General features: G+C 46.6%; 1 protein-coding gene and 1 pseudogene across 1 annotated transcript; one reads left to right on the forward strand and one right to left on the reverse strand.

Annotated features, from left to right (window-relative positions):
• Positions 1 to 1,456: 1,456 nt before the first annotated feature.
• On the reverse strand, positions 1,457 to 3,429 carry LOC112199747. The gene is made up of 3 exons (XM_024340719.1): positions 2,845 to 3,429; positions 2,158 to 2,610; positions 1,457 to 1,813 (listed from the first exon to the last, which is right to left on the reverse strand). Exons 1-3 carry the CDS (start codon positions 3,427 to 3,429, stop codon positions 1,457 to 1,459), a joined length of 1,395 nt encoding a protein of 464 aa, XP_024196487.1.
• LOC112201194 lies at positions 3,326 to 3,438 on the forward strand (annotated as a pseudogene).
• Positions 3,439 to 24,051: the final 20,613 nt, after the last annotated feature.

Consider the following 24,051-nt stretch of genomic DNA (forward strand, 5'->3'; position numbering starts at 1 on the left):
ATTCATTCTCTAAATCCCGTCTTGTTGGACTAGATCCTCATTCACATTTATCTCATCAAGAGTAGAAATTGCAAACACTTGGCAAGGAGAGGAAGAATTAGAAACCAATGGCTCTTGGTTGTAGTGTGGGACTTGGTTCAATGGGCCAAAAATTCTATCTCTCTTTGCTTCATTACCCTTGACCAAGTTAATAGAAAACACACTTTTTACCACCTCCGGAGGGTAAATGGGTTCAAGCCTCTTGAGTAATACTTTTTCACCCAATACCTTCATTTTGATAGTGCCCTTTTGAACATTAATTTTTATCCCCGCGGTCGCCATAAAAGGTCTACCAAGAATGATAGGTATGTCCTTGTCACAATGAGGTTCATCATCCATATCTAATACCACTAAATCCGCCGGTAAGTAGAACTTGTCAATTTTGATCAATACATCTTCAACAACACCCATGGCTCTAATGATGCTCTGATCCGCAAGTTGTAAGAATATAGGAGTAGCTTTAATAGGTCCAAGGTCAAGTTTCCAAAAAGTCTCAAAAGAAATAATGTTAACACTTGAACCAAGGTCCATCAAAGCTCTATCAAAGACTTTCTCACCAATAGTGCAAGAGATATTGAAGCTCCCCAGATCTTTGAGTTTTGGGGGAATCCATCTTTGCAAGATAACACTAACCTCCTCACAAATCTCGAACCACTCATCATTCTTTATCTTCCTCTTATGGGTGCACAAGTCCTTAGAAATTTTGCATAAACCGGCATTTGTCGAATGAGCTCAATTAAAGGTGTACCTACATGTGCTAGAACGAGCATAATTAGCTATAATGAGCCACGCTCATTGTACAGCCGGAGGTACCGAATCTCACCAAGGGGATGACCTGCGAAGTCACGGCCAGGCGGGCTACCGCTCGAGCCCCGGACCGCCCCCAGATCACCGCTGACGCGCCGCCACTCGCCACGTCAAGATAGCATCAGAAGCCCCTGACGCTGGGAATCGAAGCACATCAGTCCCACATCGGAAACAAGAAGAAGATCAACCCCTTCCTCGCCTATAAAAGGTTCTCTCCTCTCTCCTCATTAATTACGCAATTACTACTCATTTATTGTTATGCTGCGCATATACAGTGACTGACTTAGGCATCGGAGAAGTGAAGACCGCCCAACGCGGTCTCCCTCTGACGCCCTGTCTATCGTGTTGCAGTAACAGGAATCACCTAACCCTAGGAGTAGCGGTCCGCCCACCGGACCCGCATTAAGCAAGGAATCGGCTACCGCCGGACTTGAGCATTAACAAAAGGTATGTTGACATTGACTTTCTTCAAAATATCATGCACTTCGGACATCAAGCCAACTTGCTTCTTCTTCCCACCCTTCTTCACATTTTCCTTTCTTGGCACATTAGGGTAAGGAAGTTGAGGCTCCGGTGTACTCAAATCAAGAGGTGGATCAAATGTGAGACTTTAGGTGGTGCCCCTAAGGGTAGTCACGGTCCCACTAGGGTTCTTAGCCTTCAAGGCCTTGCCTAGTGATGAATCGACCGGACCACTTCTATTACTAGATCTACCATGAGCATGTAGGTCTTCCTCCTTATTCTTCTCCCCTTTTCTGGTAGAAGTAGATGACTCAAACTCATAGGAAGTGGGTCTAATATCATCAAGAACCTTCCTAGAGGTGTCATCGGCCTTAGATGGGTCCCTAGCCTTCATGGCCTCACCATCTAATCTTGAGGCCAAGATATCCTCATCCCTAGAAGTGTTCTTTCTCAATAGAGCTCTTTCCTTGCCACTATCAATCAAACCATATTTTCTCGCATCATTCTCAAAGGACAAGAAACCATAACCACTATAAAAATAGCTCATCCCGAAGGTACATTTTCTTCCCTTCCGGCTACCTTATCCACCCCCTTGTTTCTTCCTTTTGCATTCAAAGTCACATCACCCACTCCATATTTACCGGAAGGTACATTTTCTTCCCTTCCGGTCTCATCCTCCTTATAATAAAAAAAATCATGATGTGTATGCAATTGATCATTAACAATATGGCCAAGAGGTACATTTTCTTCTCTCTTGGCCCCATATGAGTGCAAATCATCATCATGCACAAATAAAGGATTTGAATGGAAACTAGAAGATGAGGGCATGTAAACATGATTATCATATACCTTTCCCGAACGTAAAGTGGTGACGCCATTGCATTCATGGACTTTTCCTCTTGGGTTTGTCTCCGGTTGTGAAGGTAGAGCTCCTTGTGGATGTGCTCCAAGCTCTTTTGCCATTTGACCCAATTGAACCTCCAACTTTCCCACACATTGTGCAAGTGAACTTTGACCTTGAGCAAGAATACTAAGAGTTTGATCGGTCTTCGCTTGGCTTTGTGTAAGAGAAGTATGACTTTGAGCTAGGGTGGCCAATATATCATCCATATGAGACTTCTTTGGTTCCGGTTGTGGTGCTTGCCTATTTTGAAATCCGGGAGGAGCATTTTGTGTAGGAATGGCACCTCCAAATGATTGGGAACTTTGACCAAACCCTTGAGTATCATGTGGGACTCCTCCATAAGCATGTGTAGCACCAAAAGATGGCCCTTGGCCTTGAGAATTGTAACTAGATGCTTGCTGCCCATAATGATTTTGTCCACCAAATTGTGTGTTTCCATGACCGTGAGGACCAAAAGATGAAGAATTAAGGCCTTGATTCCCTCCATATGAATGAGAACTACCTTGGTGTGCATTAGAGGACCCTCCACCATCTTTCCATGAGAAATTTGGGTGGTTACGCCAACCCGGATTATATGTAGGAGAATAAGGATCATTTCATGGTAGCCTTTGATAAGAATTAATAGCTCTAACTTGCTCCTCAACAAATTCTGAAAATTGTGAAGCCAAGTGACAATCATGAGTAGAATGATTAGGGGACTCACAAATCAAGCAAAGATGTGAAGAAGTAACACTCTTGACATGTGAAGAAGACCTACCATTACCCTTTTGTGCTTGAAGAAGCATCTCAAATTTCTTGTCAATCTTTACTTCAAGCCTTTCAAGTTTAGAACTCATAACTCCATCATCTCTAGAAACATGAGAAACATCATATACACCTCTACCACGAGGCTCCATATCAACTCGGCCTCTAGATGTAGTGTGGTCATCTCTACCTCCTCTTCTCCTTTGATGATTATCCCATTGACCGGATTGTGTAGCCACTTCCTCACAAATATCCCAAGCGGCATTAGGACCTTTCTTTAGAAAATTTCCACCTGATGCATTATCCAATCTCCTTCTATCATCAATAATCAACCCATTATAGAAAGATTCACAAAGTAGCCACTTGGTGAGTCCATGATGAGGGCAACCTAACTCAATATCTTTGAAGCGCTCCCATGCATCATAAAAAGTCTCGTTATCCTCTTGAAAGAACTTGGTCAAGCTATCCCGCATATAAGTAGTCCGATGATGTGGATAATATGCATTCAAGAAGACTCTTTGCATATCGGCCCAAGAGAGAATGGATCTTGGCTTGAGCTTAAGAAACCATGTGCGTGCTTGATCTTTCAAAGAAAATGGAAATAATTGAAGCTTCAAACCCTCCAAGGTTAATCCTCCCAAGTATATACCTTTACTTTGTGCAATGAAACCAGTAATTGAGGGAAACACCCATAAACATTTTGCTTTGTAGTACTAGTGCACGATGCAAATGGTTGTGAAAAGCCACGATGCTACAAGAAACTTGAGGTTTGAGGAAAACAACCATTGTGTACTTGTGATATTCGACCACAGGTTGCAAGACTAGGAGTGACTGCACTAGGTGATGAAGTATTTGTAAAGTACAGAGGCTGAGAAGCAGTGTTATGATTGGGAACAAAACCTCCACTTGAGTCATGATTGCTATTGTGCATTGAGTAACCACTGTGTTGCTGAGTAAAATCAGTATTGGGTTGAGTGTATAGCCCAGTAACAAAACTGTCAGTAGTACTATTTCGACAATGGTTCAAGTGCTGCTGTGAATGACCAAAGTGTTGTTGCAGGACATCAGCAGATTGAGAGGGACTCGAAAATTGCTGTACAAAGTCTCCTTGGGACTCATTGTTAAGCATAGTATTTGCAGCATATATAAAATCCATTTTAGGAATAGATGCAGTGGCATAACAGATTCCATTAAACACAGCAGGAGCCTTATGAGCATCACTCATTATATACCCCAAATTAGACATGGACTGCACAATATACCCAATAGAAGAGGCAACACTACTTGTAGGCATCATAGGCGTCGTAGCATTAGCATCATATTTGTCATTTGTAACAAGAGTCGGTGCAGAAGCATACCTTGGCAAAGAAATAGACTTGTCAATTTCATCAAGTTCAGCTTCAGCAATGAGTAAAAGAGACCTTAATTCTTGTAATGAAATCGGGGTAGGCTTAGCTCTGATTATAGTCTTCATGGTAGTATAGTTTGATGGCAAACCAAGAAGAACAGAGACAATTATGTCTTCATCCGTCAATAGAGTCTGAACCTTTTTGAAGTTTGTAAAAGTTGCTCTTGAGTTGCTCTTTGTTAAACCAAGAAGTAGAGGCATACCTCTCTTTGAGCAAACACCAAAGTTCCCTTGAAGTAATACTTCCAACAACAAAAGAGAGAACCTCACTAGATAGAGTAGCAGCAAGCAAAGTCATCACAGCAGAATCGTTTTGCTTCCAGTTAATGTACTCTGTTGTTATTTCAGATGTGCTTTCTTTTTCTTCTGTGAGCATATATTGAGAAGGACAAGGAAACGAACCATCTATAAATTTCATTAGGCCACAACCTTTTAACATTGTCTCTAACAAAAACTTCCATGTGACATAGTTAGAGCCATCTAAGTGAACTGGAATCAAATTGCAGAAGTTGGACAGTAGACAATTTCTTAAGTCAATATCGGTATTCATGATGATAGTCAACACTCAAAATTCACCACTGATGATCTTGGATGACTAACTGATGAACGTAACCAAAATCCAACAACTTCCAGCTTACGCAATGTGTAGCAACTTCCACACAAGCAACAGAGATAAAATCTAGCAAAATAGGTGTATGATCTTCAACAGTTTCTGATATGATCTTGAACAAATTATGAGGAGAAACTAGGATTTTAGACTTCCATATCTTCCAAAATCACAACTAGATCTTCCACAATCTTCAATTTCCAGTAATTCAACGAGAATTACACAAAACAAGTACTAAAACATCTATGAACAAATTTAGGTTTTTACCAAACTTCAATTTCAAGCAAATCACTGCAAAAACTCATGAATCTTGTACTAGACAGTAGGCATACTACTTCCATCATAGAATCAACACTTCGAAACCAGAAATCAGCAACAAATTTCAACTTTCAGAACTTCCATAATTCCGGATCTAGAAACAAAATTGAACTTATCTCAAACTTGAATCTTTCTTTGATATTGTAGAAATCAACACCAGCAAGAACTAGAAGAGAAGATCGCTTCATGATCCTCAAGAAGCTAAGAAAACAATGCAAGACACTGGTCCCAATCGAACCTTGCTCTTGATGCCATGTTAGCTGAGCTTGGAGAAAGCTAGAGAGAAAATGAAAGAGAGAAACAGAGATATTTTTACTAACAAATTTGGGGAAAATCATTCAAATCTGTTATAGTGGGTGGTGAGCTGTACTTATATACATTTTCAGATTGTATGAGAATGTGCCACGTGTAGTACAGCTGTAAGGCACTGATTAACCAACTACTATTACACATAACTAACTAATTAACCCTAATTAAGCTAATAATCGAAAGAAACTGATGGATTGGCTTTTCTTCTGTTAACACTTTGTACTACTGTACGCATCAATATGTTTTTAATACACATATACTGGTGTTCAAGTGCATATCTTAAAACTTAAAGGCTATAACGTGGATGCTACACTGCATGTGAATAAACCACCACGTGGTGCACATACACGTAGCCCCTACAACATGGATGCCACATCCAAATTATATGTTTGTACGAATATGCATGTGATTCTTTTCGCCAGGAACGAGTTCATGTCAAAGCATGATATTATTATATTAAGTTCAAACATCAAAGTATGATTCATGCAATATATCACGTATGCATGACTCTTATCGACTGTCATAACCATGTTGGTTAGAAGCTTGATTTTCCATTTCGTTGCTATGCACACATACACTCGGCCTGTTATAACTTATAAATAGCATAGCTATTGCTAAAATGCACTTGTCATCATTTAAATCACATATGTGTCAATGCCATTCTCTAATTTGGTGACGCACATGCACAAAATGGCATGTTTGTATGCTTCTGCATTCCTACAGCTAGCAGCTCTATATTCATGCTCTCACCTCCATTACTATATACTTATCTCACATACAAGCTAGTCTACTGCTTATTCCACTTATTTGTGTGTTTCAAATATTCAATCATATATTCAACTACATAGGCATGTCTCATGACCACAAAATTAATTAGTTTTCACCAACTTCGAACTTGCTCACGCTTGTGAACTTCAAACATTTGGTTGTCTACTAATGTCAAAATTATGTTATATTTCAACATGATTACATGAAGTCTCAACTACATATATTTAGTCAATTAATTAATCTATTTATATGAACAAAGTTGCTAATCCCTTATCTTATGTTAAGGACTCAAATAATGGAGCATCGCTTCCATCAACGATGTATTGAAGTGCTCATTCAAAGCAATGGAGCGTCATGCTTGGACAACTCCAAAATGATTTGGTATTCGGGTTAATCCCAATTTTCAAACTTCTCCAATCGGCAAAAGATAAGTTCTCATTTACACTTTTAATTTGAGCTAGTACAAATGTTTTACATGCTTCAAATAATGATTCTATAATCTAAGCATGCCTATGATATTTGATAATTTCGATATCATATCTATTATCATATCCGTTACGCCTACATACTTATATCATGCACTAATTTAATTGTCTGTCAATTAAAATTACTACATGCATACATGCGGCACTAAATAAGTGTAAAATGCGGCACTTAAAAATCCTCGCCCAGAGCGAGATACCCCAACGGGGTTACACTACTAAAAAAAACTCCAATTGCGACTGCAGTTTGAGATGGTAAATCGTGATTTTGCCGTAGCAAATACTTTTTGCGATGGCAAATTAAGCTTTTGCGACGGAAATGTCAGCGTTGCAATAGGTGGCGTCACAAGATCCATTTGCGTCGGAAAATTTCCGTTGCAAAAAGCATTTGCGACGGAAACTATTGCCGTCGCAAAGGCTAATTTAGTTGCGATGGATACTTTGACGTCGCAAAAAGATATTTAATTATAAAGAAAAAATGTAGTGTGAATTTCACACCAAAGCTAGTACCGTACTGCAAAAATTATAAGGTAAAAATGTTAAAATAGCATATGAACTCATTTCAATTACAAACCAACAATCACAATTGTAAGACCAACCAAAGGTTTTGCAAAACTACAAGCATCAAAATACCTAAAGCTACTAAGTTTCTTGTTGAAATTAAGAGTTACACCCGAAAACAGTAGGAAGGAGACCTTGGGTTGCCCAGGAAGTTATACAATCCTATCAGCTTCTTCTTCATTCACTGATCCATGACTTGTGCTTTTGAACAGCCCCACAAGCAAAATAGAGACATATCCTCAATAACCTAACCCACAAATAGCAGATAACAAGTAAATACCAAAGAGCGAAATTAACTTTTGTAACCATAAATAAAACTTATGATTAAGAAGCATACATGTTTTATAGTGAAGTGAGAATGAGAAAGAGCATGAAACTTAAAGCAAAGTTTCTTGAATAATATTTCTGCCTGATCAAAGATATAGACCCCTCTAATAAATTAGCAGTTTTATGAACACAGAAGGATGTACGCATGACAAAACCTCAAAAGATACTCATGCAAGGAGACTAAAATCATAGCAGAGATAGAAATAACAGCAATAAAAAACATGCATTTGATTCTTATACTTGTCTTTGGATGGCAATGGGCCAGAATCTGCATTCATTTTTTGAAGATACTATTTCTGCAAAAGGTTGATAACAATAACTACTCAATTAGAGAAACGAAATGAACCATTTGCTAGTGCTAGTAATTATATAGAAGACAAATAAATAAGCAACCAAAGTAATTATTGGCCACAAGAATGAACCATTTTCACATGAAGTGTATAAGAAGAATATCAAGGAATGTAATACACTGAAAAAGAAGAAGCAGAGCAGGGCATATGGGGGCATGGACAGCTCTCTATGATATGATTTCTAATGATTGCAAGAGTGCTGAAATTTTAAATTTTATATTGGCATAAACCTACATATTTCAGATCCAATAACATTGACTTGTAGCCAACAAAAAAAAAAATTGGATTCTTTACACACCCACATATGAATTCTGAATCTGGGCATCAAAATCCAATTCCATTCAACAATTGCAGAATCCAAAATTCAAGATACAAATGTAAACCCAGAAGATAGGAAACAAGAAAATTACAAAGTCAGATCAGAAAAAAGAAGTCAAGTGTGTGAGAAGGATCACTCACTCTAGAGGGAGCTGACACAAGGGATGGAGAATGGAAGTGTCTCTGAAAGTTGCAGAGAAGAAACCATCTTCTGGGTGTACATTCAGTTTCAATTAATTTCTCAACAATCTGGGTGGCAGTGGCAGTGGGAGTGGCCATGTCTTATGATATGTCTGTGTGATCTGCTGCTTGTCTTGTTCACCTAAAATGACAAAGATAAAATGACCCTATAGCTTGATGGTAATATTTTTCAACTATCTAATCAATCATACTTAATTGCAGTTCATCAAGCATTTTACAAGATTTGACGATTATCGTCAGATTCAATCAGAGACAGAATTGGACTTCACAAATTGAATCAAATTCATTCTAATTGATCTCTAAATTCAAATCAAAATTTTGGTTCTTAAATAGAAACTCCAGAAGAATATCTCATTAACAATTAAACTTCTTACCCAGAACTGGAGCTTCAGGTGCCAGAATTGACACTTCTTAAGAACCCAAGAAAAATCATAATGAAATAAAACAAAAATACATAATACACTACCACCCACGAATCGATTTCAATTTTCACCACCTGCAATTATGGCCAATTCAACTGCGAACCTTAGTAAATACTAAAGGACCTGGAATTAGCACAAATAGTAAGAAAGTAAACACACTACATTTTGTCTCATAGCTTTCTATAAACCATAAACCTATAAATCTTATTTTAAGTTGTATGAGCAATGTTTCCAACTAAAATCAAAATCCAGCAAAATGTAAACAATACTACTTTTTGAGTAGAAATAGACTGGTACATACCATTTTAATTTTATTATCATTCCCAGAGAACAATGTTCGTCGTCGTCGGAAGAACCGATTGGTTTGGGTCTTTTCTGGTACAACTTCAGTGAACAATCATTTACTATTTAGCAGACAGATCCATTTCAATTCCACCCTGAAAGATTTCAACTTCACTAAGAAACTATTTATATATCTGATTTCCCATTTCCCATCACTCCAAATAAATATTTATACAATCTAAAGCCAACGAATTAAGAAACCAGAATACTAATGCAAGTAGTGAGAAAAAATACAAAGACTAACACCAGCAAATCAAAGAATCAAACTCACAGTATCTACTCTACTTCAATAGAAATTTCCTCTAGCTCATGGCTAGTCGCAATCTACCACCTCTGAATTCCAAAGCACTTTGATTTTGGGGTTGCTGAGTGCCCTGTTCCACATTATCTTCGAAGCCCTCAACGTGTCCTCCTGTAGATTTCATATACTTGGTGAGAAACGTCGCCTCCTACATAGCTGAGTCTCCGCCGCTGACCACTGGCAAGGGTTAGATCCGGAAAATTGGGGCAGCTTATTCTTCGATAGCGCAGGCAGAAATCCCACAGTGGCAGAGAAATCGACCTTGGAGACTGTCTAGGTGAAGATCTGAGTACCGAACCCGATCGACTGGCTCCGACATGGCTGAGCTCGACATGTCCCCTTCTTTAACCTGCAGAGAAGCTGGGCGATGAACCCCTCCACGCTCTTCACAAAGAACTAGAAGAGGCCCATAAAATCCTCACAAATTTCTTTCTCTATAGCGAAGGCCGAGAAGGTCGCTAGGGTTAGGGTTGGGTTGATGAACGGGAGCATGAGAGAGAAAGAGGAGGAAGTGATGTGAGGACTTTCTTTTGGTCTAGATCAGTTGGTGTTTGTTTTTGGCTTTTTGTTTTTGGAATTTCATGCGACGGTGTGGCTGTGCTGTTGCAATTGGATTAAATTCATACGACGGAAACACAATGCCCGTCGCAAAAATCTACATATGTGCGATGGAATAATAGCCGTAGTACATGCCGTCGCGAAAGCTAACTTTTTGCCACGGAAAAGTTTTCCGTAGCAAATTTTCGAAGCAATTGAAGTTTTTTTAGTAGTGTTAGGAGGCTCATGCCCTCATGTGATCCCACCGGGTCCTGAGGCTCAAGTCCTCATTCTACCCGGGGCCCCGCCACCGGGTAAAAGAGGCCTACATGCTCTCATTCAACCCTATTGGGTTAAGGAGGCTCAAGCCCTCATCTACCCCACCGGGTACACGAGGCTCAAACCCTCATTCACCTCATCGGGTACAAGAGGCTTGAAGCTTATCTACTCCACAGGGTGCTAAGGCTCAAGCCTATCTACCCCACCGGGTACACGAGGCCTACAGACCCTCATAAATCCTCTACTCGAGTGAGGTATCCCAACGGGATTACTAAAGGGTAGCTCCCTTACGTAAGCCAAGGTCCATTCCCTTGCATTATAATCCTTGCCCCCAGCAAGGTACACCCAACGGGTAAGCCAAGGTCCAATCCCTTGCTTTTGAGTCATCTCACCTCCCAAGCATTCTCTACACTTGGGGGACTTATTCATACCACTTATCACAAGTGGAGGTAGTACCCGACCGGGATTATCATTGAGCTTCACGATCATACTTTTCGTGCTATGGTCTATTAATGGAAATATTGAAATTTTTCTCCTATTGTTGATCGCAACAATTAAATTTCTTTTACATCCCATTAATAAGACCATAGGACAAAACTAACACAACCTATCACCCGCTCGACACGAGCGAACTCAAGTTCTAACTTCGATTTTACTAACTACGTGACTTAGGGGGACTCGGCGAGTAATAACACTCCCGATCCTAACACATGTGCATCATATGCATACAACATATAGATATCATTATGTGTCATCGTGTTCATCACACATCTTTGCATCATATGCACTTTGTATGCTATCACAACCACATACATTTTTGACTTTTGCGTCGTATGTCAACATCACATAATACGTGCATACACACAATGTGTAACATGCATCTCATATAAACATTCATGCACCTTGATGCATTTGACTCAAATGTCACTTAGATTGCCCGAGAGCAATCAATATGCTTTTTGTACACCTTTATCTTATTTGCAGGTACTAGCTTGATGAGGGCCCCGTGGCACCAACCTACCCGTAGAGTCCCTTCTTGCTTACGGAGTTGGGGGACTAGTATGGGTATGGCGTTCAACAGGGTCATCACTCATACTTGGCGGCATCATATTTAAACTCCCCAACCAAGAAGCGGCTCTTACTCGGGGACTTGGGGGACATTTATACCACATACCGTCAAACATAAGCAACGACCTCATAGGTGGGACCCACGACATGGCTAGCCCCGCCTTGGTATGCATCCGGTAGACCGACACCAGAGCTACCCTGCCATGGTGGAGGTCGGCCGGTACCTCGTAGGGAGGCCACCCTCCCATGCTCTCTAAAAGGCTTCAAGAGAAGCAATATGTGTATTATTGTCCCACATCAAGAATATGTAAATGGAAGGGGACTCCTTTAGCTATAAAAGGGAGTCCACCCCTTCTTAGGGGAGGAAGGGATCCATGATCTCCATACTTGTATCATTACAAAGGTCACTTGACCTCACTCATAGTAAAATATCTAAGTGGACGTAGCCTTGCCTCAAGGGCAAGGTGAACCACTATACATGCCCGTGTCACTATCTCTCTCTTGATCATGCTTCTTACTTTAGGTCCCGTATTCTCACACAGAAACAGGTAGTATTTGTGACCCCGTCAAAAGAAGTTTCCCATCCATGATGATATCTGAGCTTAGCTATCAAGTCTAAACAAATTGTATGTGTAGATTTATCCCTAACAAAGAATCTGCGGTTATGGATACAATGATCTAATAAGGTCTAACCTTTAATCACAATAATCGCCCCTAAGTTTGGGCTATTAGTAGAAATAATCAAATCCGAAGTGTTATGATACACCCTCAAAACCAACTTCAAGAAGAGCTTTACCCATTCCGCACCGTGTCCCAAGATTGTCAGATCACGTGCCAGAGCTTCTCTCCATTACTTCGGCCATAGTGAATACTTTTTGTTTAATTTTTTTTTAATTCGGGATGATAATGTAGCTCCCCATCCCGCCTCACCCTTGATGTCAATGAGATTTAAATTCGTGACTTCCACAGTATTAATTAGTGTTGATATCTAAAAGTCCAGCGGTAGCTGGATCCTAGCTAACGCTGATCCGGTGGGCGGATCGGTACTTGTGTTGTTCTAGAGGCTCCCGTTACCTGCCAGGTAAAATACAATGGGCGTCAGAGGGAGACCGCGCCGGGCGGTCTTCAACTCTCCGATGCCTAAGTTAGTCCATGTATTTATGTTGACAAGGTAACAATAGGTAAGTATTGAATGCGTAATTAATGAGGAGAGAGGAGAGAACCTTTTATAGGTGAGGAAGAGGTTGATCTTCTCTTTGTTTTCGATGTGGGACTGATATGCTTCAGTTCCCAGTTTCAGAAGCTTCTGATGCCATCTTGGCGTGGCGCGTGGCGGCGCGTCGGCGGTGATCTGGAGGTGGTCCGACGCTGAGGCAGCAGCCTGCCTGGCGGTGTGTCTGCATGTCATTCCTTTAGTTGGAATTAGTACCTTTGGCGGTACAATGAGCGTGGCCCATTATAGCTAATTATGCTTGCAAATGTACATGTATGTACAAGTCCCCCAAGTCCCCAGTCAAGGAGGGCAATCTTGGTTGGGGAGTTGTTCGGCGGTTTGAAGCGTTTTCCTCCGCTAGACTTGCAAGAGCATAATTAGCGTCAGTGTGTTGTCATCCGTTGGTTTTACTGAGCAAACGCTTTATACCCTTTCGGGTGGGCCCCTGCTGGGCCCCCCAGGGAGTCCCCCACTCCCCGGCGAAGATAGACCTCCGGATGGTCGGCAAGTTGTTTGTTGAGGGGGAGCTGCACGGAGCAGAGGGTGTTGGGTAGCGAGCCCAACGTTTAGCACCCAAATGACGGGGGTCAACGTGCCTGATCAGGGCCGTCGTAGACTGTTGACTAGTCCCCGTGTCCCGTAAGGACGGTCTGACGGTAACGCCGCGTGGCGGTCGTTGTCAGAGAGGCGTGGCCTTGGGATACGCGTTTTGGCGGATATCCCCCCGCTAAATGTAGCAGGAAGCAGTGTCCGGCAGACGTGCCTGGCGGTATTTTGTTTGAACGATATTGCATTTAAACAAAGCACGCAGTTTGCAAGATGAAAGTGGGTTCCGCCAGAGGTGTATAGTGGAAGATACCCAGCTTGCAGGACGGTATAGGGAGAAGTTCTGCCGGCAGAGTTTCGCTCAGCGGAGATTTCGTCACCTGGAAGGTGGCAAGTGAGAAGTTCCTCTGGTGGGGTTTCGCTCAGCGGAGACTTCGTCTCTTGGAAGATAACAAGTGAGAAGTTCCGCTGGCGGGGTTTCGCTCAGCGGAGACTTCATCACTTGGAAGATAACAAGTGAGAAGTTCCGCTGGCGGGGTTTCGCTCAACGGAGACTTCATCACTCGGAAGATAACTAGTGAGAAGTTCCGCTGGCAGGGTTTCGCTCAGCGGAGACTTCGGACGGTATTGTGAAGTCGTCCCCGTGGTGGTTAACACGCGTCGAACCCATAGAGGGTTAGCGTGCGTAGGCGTGTCTCCTAAGCCTGTCCGTCTTCTTGCCTTTAATGATAGTAAATGTGGGTTTCGTAACCGAGGTGACGCCTCGGGTACTCCGAAGAGTGAGTGGAGACTTACGACACGTGTACGGCTGGTATGTGATGTCGTTATGGAGCGGACGGCTTAGGACGCGTTGATGCTGACATAAAAGGGGGGGAACCTTGGGAGATTTCATCACTTTGTGAAAATTTGAAAACCTAGTCATCGTCTTCAAGCTCCGTTTGTCCGAGACCGAAGAAAGAGTTTGCCGAAGCTTGGGTATACCGTTCCCGGAGAGATGACGATCACAGCCCCCTAAGATTACTGTGCACCACTGTGTCGTAGACTTCATCACCGAGGTTGGTATCTGGATTTCCCCCTCTTTTTTTTGTTTCGGTGGGTCTTCTATTTTCTGGGTCTTGTTGTTTTTGTCTTTCTGGGATGATTGCTGGTTTTGGTGGGCGTGTTCTGAGGTGTAAAATGAGATTTTTTTTGGGGGGGGGGGGGGGGGGGGGGGTTGAATTATGGTTGGCAAAGCGTTAGTGCTTAGGGATTTAGATGGCCGAATCTGGGTTGAGTGCGTTTGTTCGTATTTTGGCATTTTCTGGGTTTTGTTCTTGATGCCCTTGGCTATAACTGATGTAAGAATAGGCTAGATCTGTGTTTGTGCTAACTGATGTGGGTTTTAGGGTTTGGGATGGCTAATGTCATAGAGATTTCGAGCAGTGAGGATTCCGGGTCTGACGTGTCGTTCAGCGCGGCGGATAGGATTTTTATTGATTCGTTGCGTCCGTCTGCCCATGCAGGAACCTCACTGCCAGAACCGCTAGAAGTTGAGCCACTACAGACCATCCCTTGGGAAGTAGCTATGGGTCGTGGTTCGCGTCCAGAGATCTCAATGGCGGGTGAGGCCGCTGCTGCCAAAGCTAGGCGCGATGAGCGTTTGGCGAGCAACAGTGCTGCTAGCGGCTCCGCTGGAGAAGGAGAAGTAGCGGGGCAGAATGCTGAGTCGGCGTGGTTCCTCTCGGATGGCACCGCCGTCGACGAGGCAGGAGGGCGGATGGATGCCGCCGCTGTTAACCGAATGAAGCAGACGTTCCGGTTGCCGGGCTCGGTGAAGCTGCGCCCGCCCACAGCGGATGAGAAGGCCTCGATTCTCCCAGCGGGGTTTGCTGCCGTTCATGAGGCGATATTCTGCCAAGGAGTGACACTCCCGCTGGTGCCAAATCTCCAAATCCTGGTGTGCGAATTTGGCCTTGCCTTTGGTCAGATTTGCCCCAACATGTGGCGGTTGATGCTGGCCATGAACTCACTTTGGCGGTTGTCCGGGTGCGAGGGGCCTACTGTGGCGGAAGTGCTTCACTTCTACGAGCTGGTGTACGTGAAGCGCCGAGGTTGCAAAGGGCAAGTGAACTTGAGCCGCCGGCAGGGAGCGCCCAAGATGATCGAGAATCTAAGGGACTCAATGTCCTACTGGCGGGGGACCTTCTGCGTCGCCACAGAGGGTTGGGAGTATCATGCCAGGTCGAACGAGGAAGGGCCGACATTTAGGATTAAGTCGGAGTTCCAACCCATTCGAGGTTGGTAACTGGTTTCCGCCGAACGTAGTTGGCGGGTTCACGTATTTGCACTTGTATTCTCACTAACGATTACCGTTTTTGTGCAGCGGGACTGTGGTACACTCTAACACGCGAAGAAGAGTGTCGCGTAGCGAGGATCAGAGGTTGCTGGCGGAACCGCAACTTGCTGGATTTTCGACTTCTGACTGGTTGGGAGTTGCTGGTCGACCAGCGGTTAACGCGTTCCATTGGTGAAAAATCTCCGCCATACCGTTTTCTCTCTTTTTTTTTTTTTGTAAGTGTGATCCGGACTGACTGGTAGTTTTTTTTTTTAGAAACCCCGCCGGGTAATAAATCAAGTCGCGACTCTTTTGAAAAGACCATGGACCGCGCGGAGATAGACAACTTTCTGGAGGCCATGTACGCCGAGGGGCTGGCGGCCCAGCAGACGCTGGTGAACCCCGAGACACTGGCGCTGAGTCAGTCCGAGGTTCCTGTGGTGCTGCCTATGCCGCACCACTCCCATCTTGGTGAGGATGGTCTGCCGATAGTGCAGGCGGGGACCGAAGCGGCTGGCGGGGAGAGGGGAAGCGTTGCAGCTGGGCAACAGAAGGAGCGGATGCCTGCCCACAGGCGTGGCCCTCAAAAGGGGAAGGTGGTGCAACCGGCGGATAGTGTCATTGTGACAAGGGAGGAGCCGCCAGTGAGGGTGACGAGGACCGCCGCCGGGAACCAAAAGGCGCTGGAGAGAAAACGCCGGCAAGTTGATTCTCCTGACGAGGAAGAGGGAGAGGAGGTGGAGGTGATTGGGGCCCGCCGACAGAAGAAGGCTCGACAAGTTCCTTCGAAAACTGTTGCGGTGGAGGGAGAGGCGCCCGCCGTTAGTGAGCTGGACTCGTTTGCCTAGTATGCTGCGTTCATGACAGATGGTGAGCGGGAGTTCCTCTTCCATCTATGTGAACGGCTAGGGTTCGGCGGCCTAGCGGGTATCTCGCGCCCCACGGCAATTGACCAATCGCCTTTCAGCTCGGCGTTTGGTCAAATATCGGCAGGACTGCATGACATGTTCGTGGCGGCGTCGAAGCGGCCCCTGATTGAGGGGGAGCTCAGGGATGAAATCCAAGGTCTTCAGAGGGAGTTGGCGGAGGCGAAGGAGAAGCTGGCGGAGGCAGAGCGGCGGCTGGCCAAGGCGGATTGTGACTATGCGGATGTCCGCGGTAAGCTCAACGTGGCCATCGAGCGGGACTTGGAGAGGAATGAACGTTTCTCCAAGTTGGAGCAGGAGATCGCCCTGCTGCAGGAGAGGATAGCCGCCAAGGATAAAAAACTCATTATTGTGCAGCGGGAGTCCGCCGACAGAATGACTGAAGTGAAGCGGTTGGGGGGTGAGGTTACCCGGCTGAGGGCTGAAGGGAGTACCGCTGCGGCCGCCGCTGTTGAGGCGTTCAAGCAGTCGGCGGAGTTTAAGAAGGCGATGACCAAGTCGGCGAAGGCTGGGGCCCGAGAAAACATAGACATGCTGAAGCGGAAGGGCGCCATTGACTTCGCCAAAGCGTCACAGCCTGACGCGCCGCCGGCTGAGAGTATCCTGCTGGAGACAGACGTCGTGCCTGCCCCAGCTGGAGGTGCCCGCTCGGGCAGCGGAGAAAGTGGCGCACATCCGGCGGAAGGGTCCCAGCAGACTCCCCACCCCACCCCGTCGGAGGTGTCACGTGCTGGATTCCTGGAGGCGCACACCCGGGCGGATGGTACCATAGAGACCCCCAGTCCGACAGCGCGAGGGTCCGACCAAGCGAGTCGATCGATCGTGCCGCCGCCCGCTGAAGCAGAAGATGTCGAAGGCAACCCCTGAAGCCAGCTGAGACCGCTAGAGACTTTCCTACTCTTTTCTTTTTGTTTTGTGGCCGCTGAGGCACGACAGTTTGTAAAGAATGTTGGGAAGTGAAATAAATTTCTGAATTGGTTTGCCATGATGTGTTTGCAGTGCTAGTGTTTTGAGTTATATTTTTCTTCTGTCGATCAATGAAACATTAAAGGAATTAAAATTGGTCCAAGTGCACCACGTAGCGGACGAGGTCCGCCGACGATTGCTGGCGTTGCCAGTTGCCCTCAGTGCTAGACTTGGTAACAATGGTTTGAATAATTCCTCGTTTCATTGATAGCTGACGGATCAGTGTACAAAAGTGGGGTAGTACCCGTTGGGTAGCTTCCCTTAGCTAAATATTTAAACAAAAATTTAGCTAAGTCAAGATGCTCCTGGGTAGCGGTCTGACTATTTGTAGTAATACCGAAGGTGTTCAGTATTCCAAGGGTGGGTCGATGTGACGCCGTCTTTGTCCATTAAGTAGAAGGTGCCTGGGCTAACGACTTCCACAATTTTGTACGGGCCTTCCCAAGTTGGGCGGAGTTTTGTTGGTGGCGGAATGACTTCCTTCATGACCGAGTCCCCCAGTTGGAGGTTCCGGGCCTTGACTCTGGCGTTGTAGAAACGCGATACCCGTTGTTTGTTTTGTAAATTGTGTAAATGGGCCTTGTGTCTTTTTTCTTCTAGGAGGTCCCTGTCCAAGTTGACGCCGTCGCTGTTGGTCTCTGGGCAGTAGCCGTCGACCCTAGCGGTAGGCTGAGTTACCTCAATAGGAAGGACAGCTTCTGTGCCGAACATCATACAAAAAGGAGTTTCGCCGGTGGCGGTAGTTGGAGTTGTCCGGATGGCCCATAGGACTTCTGGAAGTTTTTCCGCCCACAAACCCTTGGCGTCGTCGAGCTTCTTTTTTAGCAGCTTCTTGATTATCTTGTTTGCTGCTTCGACCTGGCCGTTGGTTTGGGGATGGGCGACAAATGCAAAACTTAACTTGGTGCCCAGGTTGGCGGCAAATGAGATGAGTTCCTTATTGTTAAACTGTGTGCCGTTGTCTGTAATGATTGTATGTGGGACACCATAGCGGCAGTAGATATTCTTCCAAAGGAACCGAATTACCTTTGCGGTAGTTATTGCCGTCAGTGGCTCCGCTTCTACCCACTTACTGTTGTAATCGATGGCGACAATGATGTACTTGAACTGGCCCTTGGCGGTTTGGAACTTTCCCATCAAATCAAGGCCCCACGTGGAATGAATCCATGGGCCGATGATGACTGACAGTGGTTCCGCCGGTGCGTGTGGGAGATCTGCAAACTGTTGGCATTTGTTGCAAGACCTCGAAATCCGCCGGGCGTCATCACCAAGCGTGGGCCAGAAGTAGCCTTGTCGCATTGTGCGGTTGGCCAAGGATCTGGCGCCCGAGTGGTTTCCACATTCTCCGCCATGGATTTCTGCTAGGACGACATTTCCCTCTTCTGGGGTTAGACAGCGGAGGTTGGGATGGGTGAATCCCTGGCGGTAAAGCTTGCCATCCTGGATGTTGTAGCGGGTTGCTCTGCGCTTGAGCTGTCTTGCGTGGACCTTATCTTCTGGCAATGTGCCGCTGCGCTTATATGCAATGATCTCGTCCATCCAGCTGGGATTGACCTGAATGTTGAAAATCTCCGCCAGGGTCTTTGTGATACTTGGCTTGTCAAGGTACTCCACCCTTGTGTCCGCTGGACTCTGATGTGGTTGGGCGGTTGCCAGTCTCGCCAGTGAATCAGCCTTAGCGTTCTTTTCCCTGGGGATTTATGTGATGGTGTGAAATTTGAACTTTTTTAGCAACGTTTTGACGTACCCCAAATATGCCGCTAACTGCTGGTCCTTGGCTTGGAAGCTGTCGTTGACCTGGTTAACGACTAGTTGCGAGTCGCTGAATATGTTGACGCTGTCAGCTCCTGAGTCAATGGCGAGGAGTAGACCGGCGATAAGCGCCTCGTACTCCGCCATATTGTTTGAAGCTTTGAAGTTGAATTTCAACGCGTACTCCGCGTTCAGTCCCCCGGGTCCTGTTAAGATGACTCCGGGGCCGCTGGCCTTGGCGCAGGCGGAGCCGTCCACATGCAGGTTCCAATCTGACTGTAGGGGAGTTGCCTCTTCACCGTTTACTATTTCTGTTCCGGGCTCTGTTTGAGTACCGGGTTCCGGCTGACGCTCAATAAGTTCAGCGATGAAGTCCGCCACTGCCTGGCCCTTCATGGCGGTTCTTGGCCTGTACTATATGTCGAATTTGCTGAGCTCAATGGCCCACTTACTGAGGCGCCCCGAGTGTTCAGGGTTATGCATCACTTGCCTCAACGGTTGATTGGTTAACACATGGATCGTGTGAGCCTAGAAGTATTGCCGGAGGCGTCTGGCGGCAACGATAAGTGCGAGGGCCAGTTGCTCCAACGGTGAATATCTTGTTTCTGCTCCGTTCATGCCTCTGCCTGCGTAGAACACTGGGAGCTCATCCTGGCCTTCCCGCCGGACAATGGCGCAACTTATCGCCGTTGCCGAGACCGCTAGATATATGAATAGTGTTTCTCCTTGCACAGGGACAGAAAGGAGAGGGACTGCCGCCAGGTATTCCTTTAGGCCATGGAACGCCGCCTGACACTCTGGGTTCCAGTCAATGACCTTCTTGTGAGTTGTTTTGAGGAGTTTGAAGAATGGGGCACACTTATCAGTGAGTCGAGAGATGAATCGAGAAAGGGCGGTTAACTTGCCCTGGAGGCACTGGACGTCCACCTTATACTCGGGGTTCGCCAGGTTAAGGATGGCCTGTACCTTATCCGGGTTAGCCTCGATACCTCGCTCGCTGACGATGTAACCGAGAAATTTGCTAGCGGTGACGGCAAAGAAACATTTTTCTGGGTTGAGGCGCATATCATAGGCCAGGAGGATGGTTACTATGATCCTGAGGTTTGCCACATGTCCACTGGCCTTTATGCTCTTAACTAGCATGTCGTCCACGTAGACCTCGATGATTTTGCCCAGATGCTGAGCGAACATGGCGTTCATCAACCGCTGGTAAGTTGCACCGGCGTTCTTCAGACCGAAAGGCATGACATTGTAGCAGTAGAGGCCTTTGTCGGTGGTGAAGGTGGTGCATTCCTGGTCGCTGGGGTGCATCCTGATCTGATTGTATCCGGAGAAAGCGTCCATCATGCTGAGGAGCTCGTGTCCGGCAGTTGAATCGACTAACTGATCGATACGAGGTAGCGGGAAACTATCCTTTGGGCATGCCTTGTTGAGATTTTTGAAGTCGACGCACATCCGCCACTTGCCGCTGGGCTTTTTTACCATTACCAAATTTGAGATCCACTGGGGATAGATGACTTGGCGGATGAACCCAATGTCCCGTAGTTTGGCGACCTCCTCTCCGATTGCCCGGTATTTTTCCTCATCAAAGGCCCTCCGCTTCTGCTTGATAGGGTAAAAGGAGGGTTTGATGGTCAGTTTATGAGTGATAATTTCAGGGGAGATACCTGGCATGTCCGCGTAGGACCATGTAAAGACGGCGGCGTTGTCACGTAGGAATTGAGTGAGTTCTGCCTCCACCTCTGGATCTAGTTGGGCGCCTATGCGGACTGTCCGCTCAGGGTGTTCGTCTGAGATGCAGACAACCTTTAACAACGTGCCCGGGTTGACCGGCTCCTTCCTTACATATTTCTCCTCCTCATCCCTAGGATCCTCAAAGATGTTTGGTGGCGGCGCCTCATTACCCACCGTCAGAATTTCATGGCGGCGCGTTGACCGCGCTATAGTCGTTGAATAACATTCTCGTGCCAGCTGCTGGCTTCCCCTCACACAGCCCGTGCCGTTGGGTGTGGGGAACTTCATGAGAAGCATGTACCCGGCAATGATGCACTTGAGCTTGTTAAGCGCTGGTCGACCAATGATGGCGTTGTATGAACTGAAACAGTCGACGATAATGAACTCCGTATGCACCTCCGCCATGCACGGACTAGTGCCAATAACCAAGCGCATGTAATCCGACCCTAGCGGTTGTGTGACGTCACCGGAAAAGCTGAGCAGTGGCTCGTGATCCTGGAGTAGTTTTTTGTTTCGTTTGAGATGGTCGTAGCAACCGCTGAAGATAACGTTGACAGCGGATCCGCTATCCACTAAGATTCTCCCCACTGAGAATTTGCCAAGAATGGCATCGACCAAGAATGGGTCATCATGGGGTAAATGCACTCCGCGTTCCTCCTCCTCTGAGAAGGTAATAGGTTCCCAACCTGATCTTGGGAGTTTGGCGGATCTTTCGTAGCGGATGTTGCAGACTTCCTTCGGATGATTAGCGCGTGCATAGCGCTTTCTTGCCCTGTGGGACATGTTGGTGATTGGAGCACCGCCATCGATGGTGTTGATGCGGCCCAAGGTCTCGACGTTGGCAATTACTGGTGGTGGTTGGCGCACCCTGAACTGTTCCATCTTGCCGTCACGGTACAAGGTCTCAACGGCCGTTTTGAGAGCATTGCAGCTATTGGTATTGTGGCCGCTGTCCTCGTGGTATTTGCACCACTTGCCGGTGTTCCTGGGTTTACCCGTTTTTGGGTACTTTGGAGGGGGTGGCGGTGGAATCTGATCCTTGCACTGATTATAGATATCTTCATACGAGGCCGTTAAGACCGTGAAAACTGCATACCGCTGCGAGGACTCCGCCTGCTTGTTGCGGTTATCTCCATGGGTTGGGCGGTTTCCCCTGTTGTAATGCTGGTCCTTCTGCCGCTTGTTCTGGTGGTGGCCCTGCTGCCACTCCCTTTTCTTGTCAGTTGGCGGTGCTGAGGGGGTCTTGTTAGCGGTTTCCTGGTGACTGGGGGATGGCTGTGTGGATTTTGCTGGAGTTGCTGGTGGCGGTGGGGTTTCTCCATATGTGATGAATTCCGCCTGGGAGTGAATGACTGCCTCACTCATGACGTGGTCATACGTCGCATTGGGATGACTGTAGTTGAGGTGATAGAGGAACGGTCCCCTGAGAAGTCCCTTCCTGAAGGCCGCTGATGCCATTGTCTTGTCTAGGTCACGGCACTGAGACGCTGCCGCCCGCCACCTTGTGACGAAGGCCTTCAGTGACTCGTCCTCCCCCTGTTTAACGCTGAACAGCTGACTTGTATTGTGGTGCCCGGCGGACAATAAGATGAAACGGGAGAGGAAAGCGTGTGATAGTGCATGGAATGAGCCGACAGAACCTGGCGGACACTCAAAGAACCAGTTCATTGCCTCGCCATCCAATGTTTCGCTGAACAAATGGCATAAGGTGGCGTCGTCGAAACCCTTGTTGTTGGTGACCTTCTTGAAGGTGTCCATGTGGACGAAGGGATCGGACATTCCGCCGTAATGCGGCATCTTTGGGGTTTTTGCATATGCTGGTCTGACAGCCTGCAGAATTGCAGCGGAAAAGGACCCGGGTCTGGAAGTGAAGAGCGGATTCCGAGTTGGCGCTGGGACGCCCGACTCCGCCCGGATCAATCTCTGCTCCAGTTGGTGCATCCTTTCCAATAGCTGGGCGGTTGCATAGTCGGCAGAATCGGTCTGAATGATCCGCTGGGCTGGCCTGCACCTCGGCACAGGCGGATTACCTTCTGTCCTCGCCCTGGTTTCTGAGCGGTTGGTGTGCGGGAGTGATTCTGCCACTTGCTCTAACATTAGCTGAGGTATGGGCGGCGGTCCCATTCGCAACAACTCAGGTGGGTTCAGCGGTACCTGCATCTGTACGACCGGCCCTGGTACCAATGTGCCGGTGCTGGGTCGACTACGCCTGGTGCTACGTGACTGCTCGCTCTGTGCTGGGCGGGCGGTGACCGCCAGCGTCTTCTTTAGTTCCTCAAAACGTGTCATTAGTGTAGCCACCTGCCTTTGGGCTTCAGCCTTTTCCCTGCGCTCCTCCTCACGTTCTCTGTTTGCCTTGTGAAGATCCGCCAGTGCTAGCTCGTACATGGTGACGAGATCTTGGCCTGATGGGCGGTTGCTGCCTGGATTTGCCTCACCGCCGGGGTTGGCCGGGGTTGTGAATAGTGCGCGGTTAACGCCGATCGCGGGGTCGGAGGGTTGGGGGATGGCGGGCTGTTCTGCCTGCTCCTCAGCGTTTCCCCCGCTACCGTTAGTCATGGTGATTGTAGTGGGATGACCTTTTGTTCAAGGGTTCCCACAGACGGCGCCAATGTTGATATCTAAAAGTCCAGCGGCAGCTGGATCCTAGCTAACGCTGATCCGGTGGGCGGATCAGTACTTGTGTTGTTCTCGAGGCTCCCGTTACTTGCCAGGTAAAATACAATGGGCGTCAGAGGGAGACCGCGCCGGGCGGTCTTCAACTCTCCGATGCCTAAGTTAGTCCATGTATTTATGTTGACAAGGTAATAGTAGGTAAGTATTGAATGCGTAATTAATGAGGAGAGAGGAGAGAACCTTTTATAGGTGAGGAAGAGGTTGATCTTCTCTTTGTTTTCGATGTGGGACTGATATGCTTCAGTTCCCAGTTTCAGAAGCTTCTGATGCCATCTTGGCGTGGCGCTTGGCGGCGCGTCGGCGGTGATCTGGAGGTGGTCCGACGCTGAGGCAGCAGCCTGCCTGGCGGTGTGTCTGCATGTCCTTCCTT

Source organism: Rosa chinensis, chromosome 4, assembly GCF_002994745.2.
Source record: "Rosa chinensis cultivar Old Blush chromosome 4, RchiOBHm-V2, whole genome shotgun sequence".
Classification (NCBI taxonomy): domain Eukaryota; kingdom Viridiplantae; phylum Streptophyta; class Magnoliopsida; order Rosales; family Rosaceae; genus Rosa; species Rosa chinensis.

What these genes read in the sequence shown, in the direction of transcription:
- LOC112199747 (XM_024340719.1), bottom strand. Translation starts at nt 3,429, where the DNA reads ATGCGGGATAGCTTGACCAAGTTCTTTCAAGAGGATAACGAGACTTTT. An exon ending in CAGAATTTGTTGAGGAGCAA is followed by an intron (nt 2,611 to 2,844) that starts GTTAGAGCTATT and finishes CATTATGGGCAG; the next exon opens with CAAGCATCTAGTTACAATTC. An exon ending in CCACTTTACGTTCGGGAAAG is followed by an intron (nt 1,814 to 2,157) that starts GTATATGATAAT and finishes TTGTCCTTTGAG; the next exon opens with AATGATGCGAGAAAATATGG.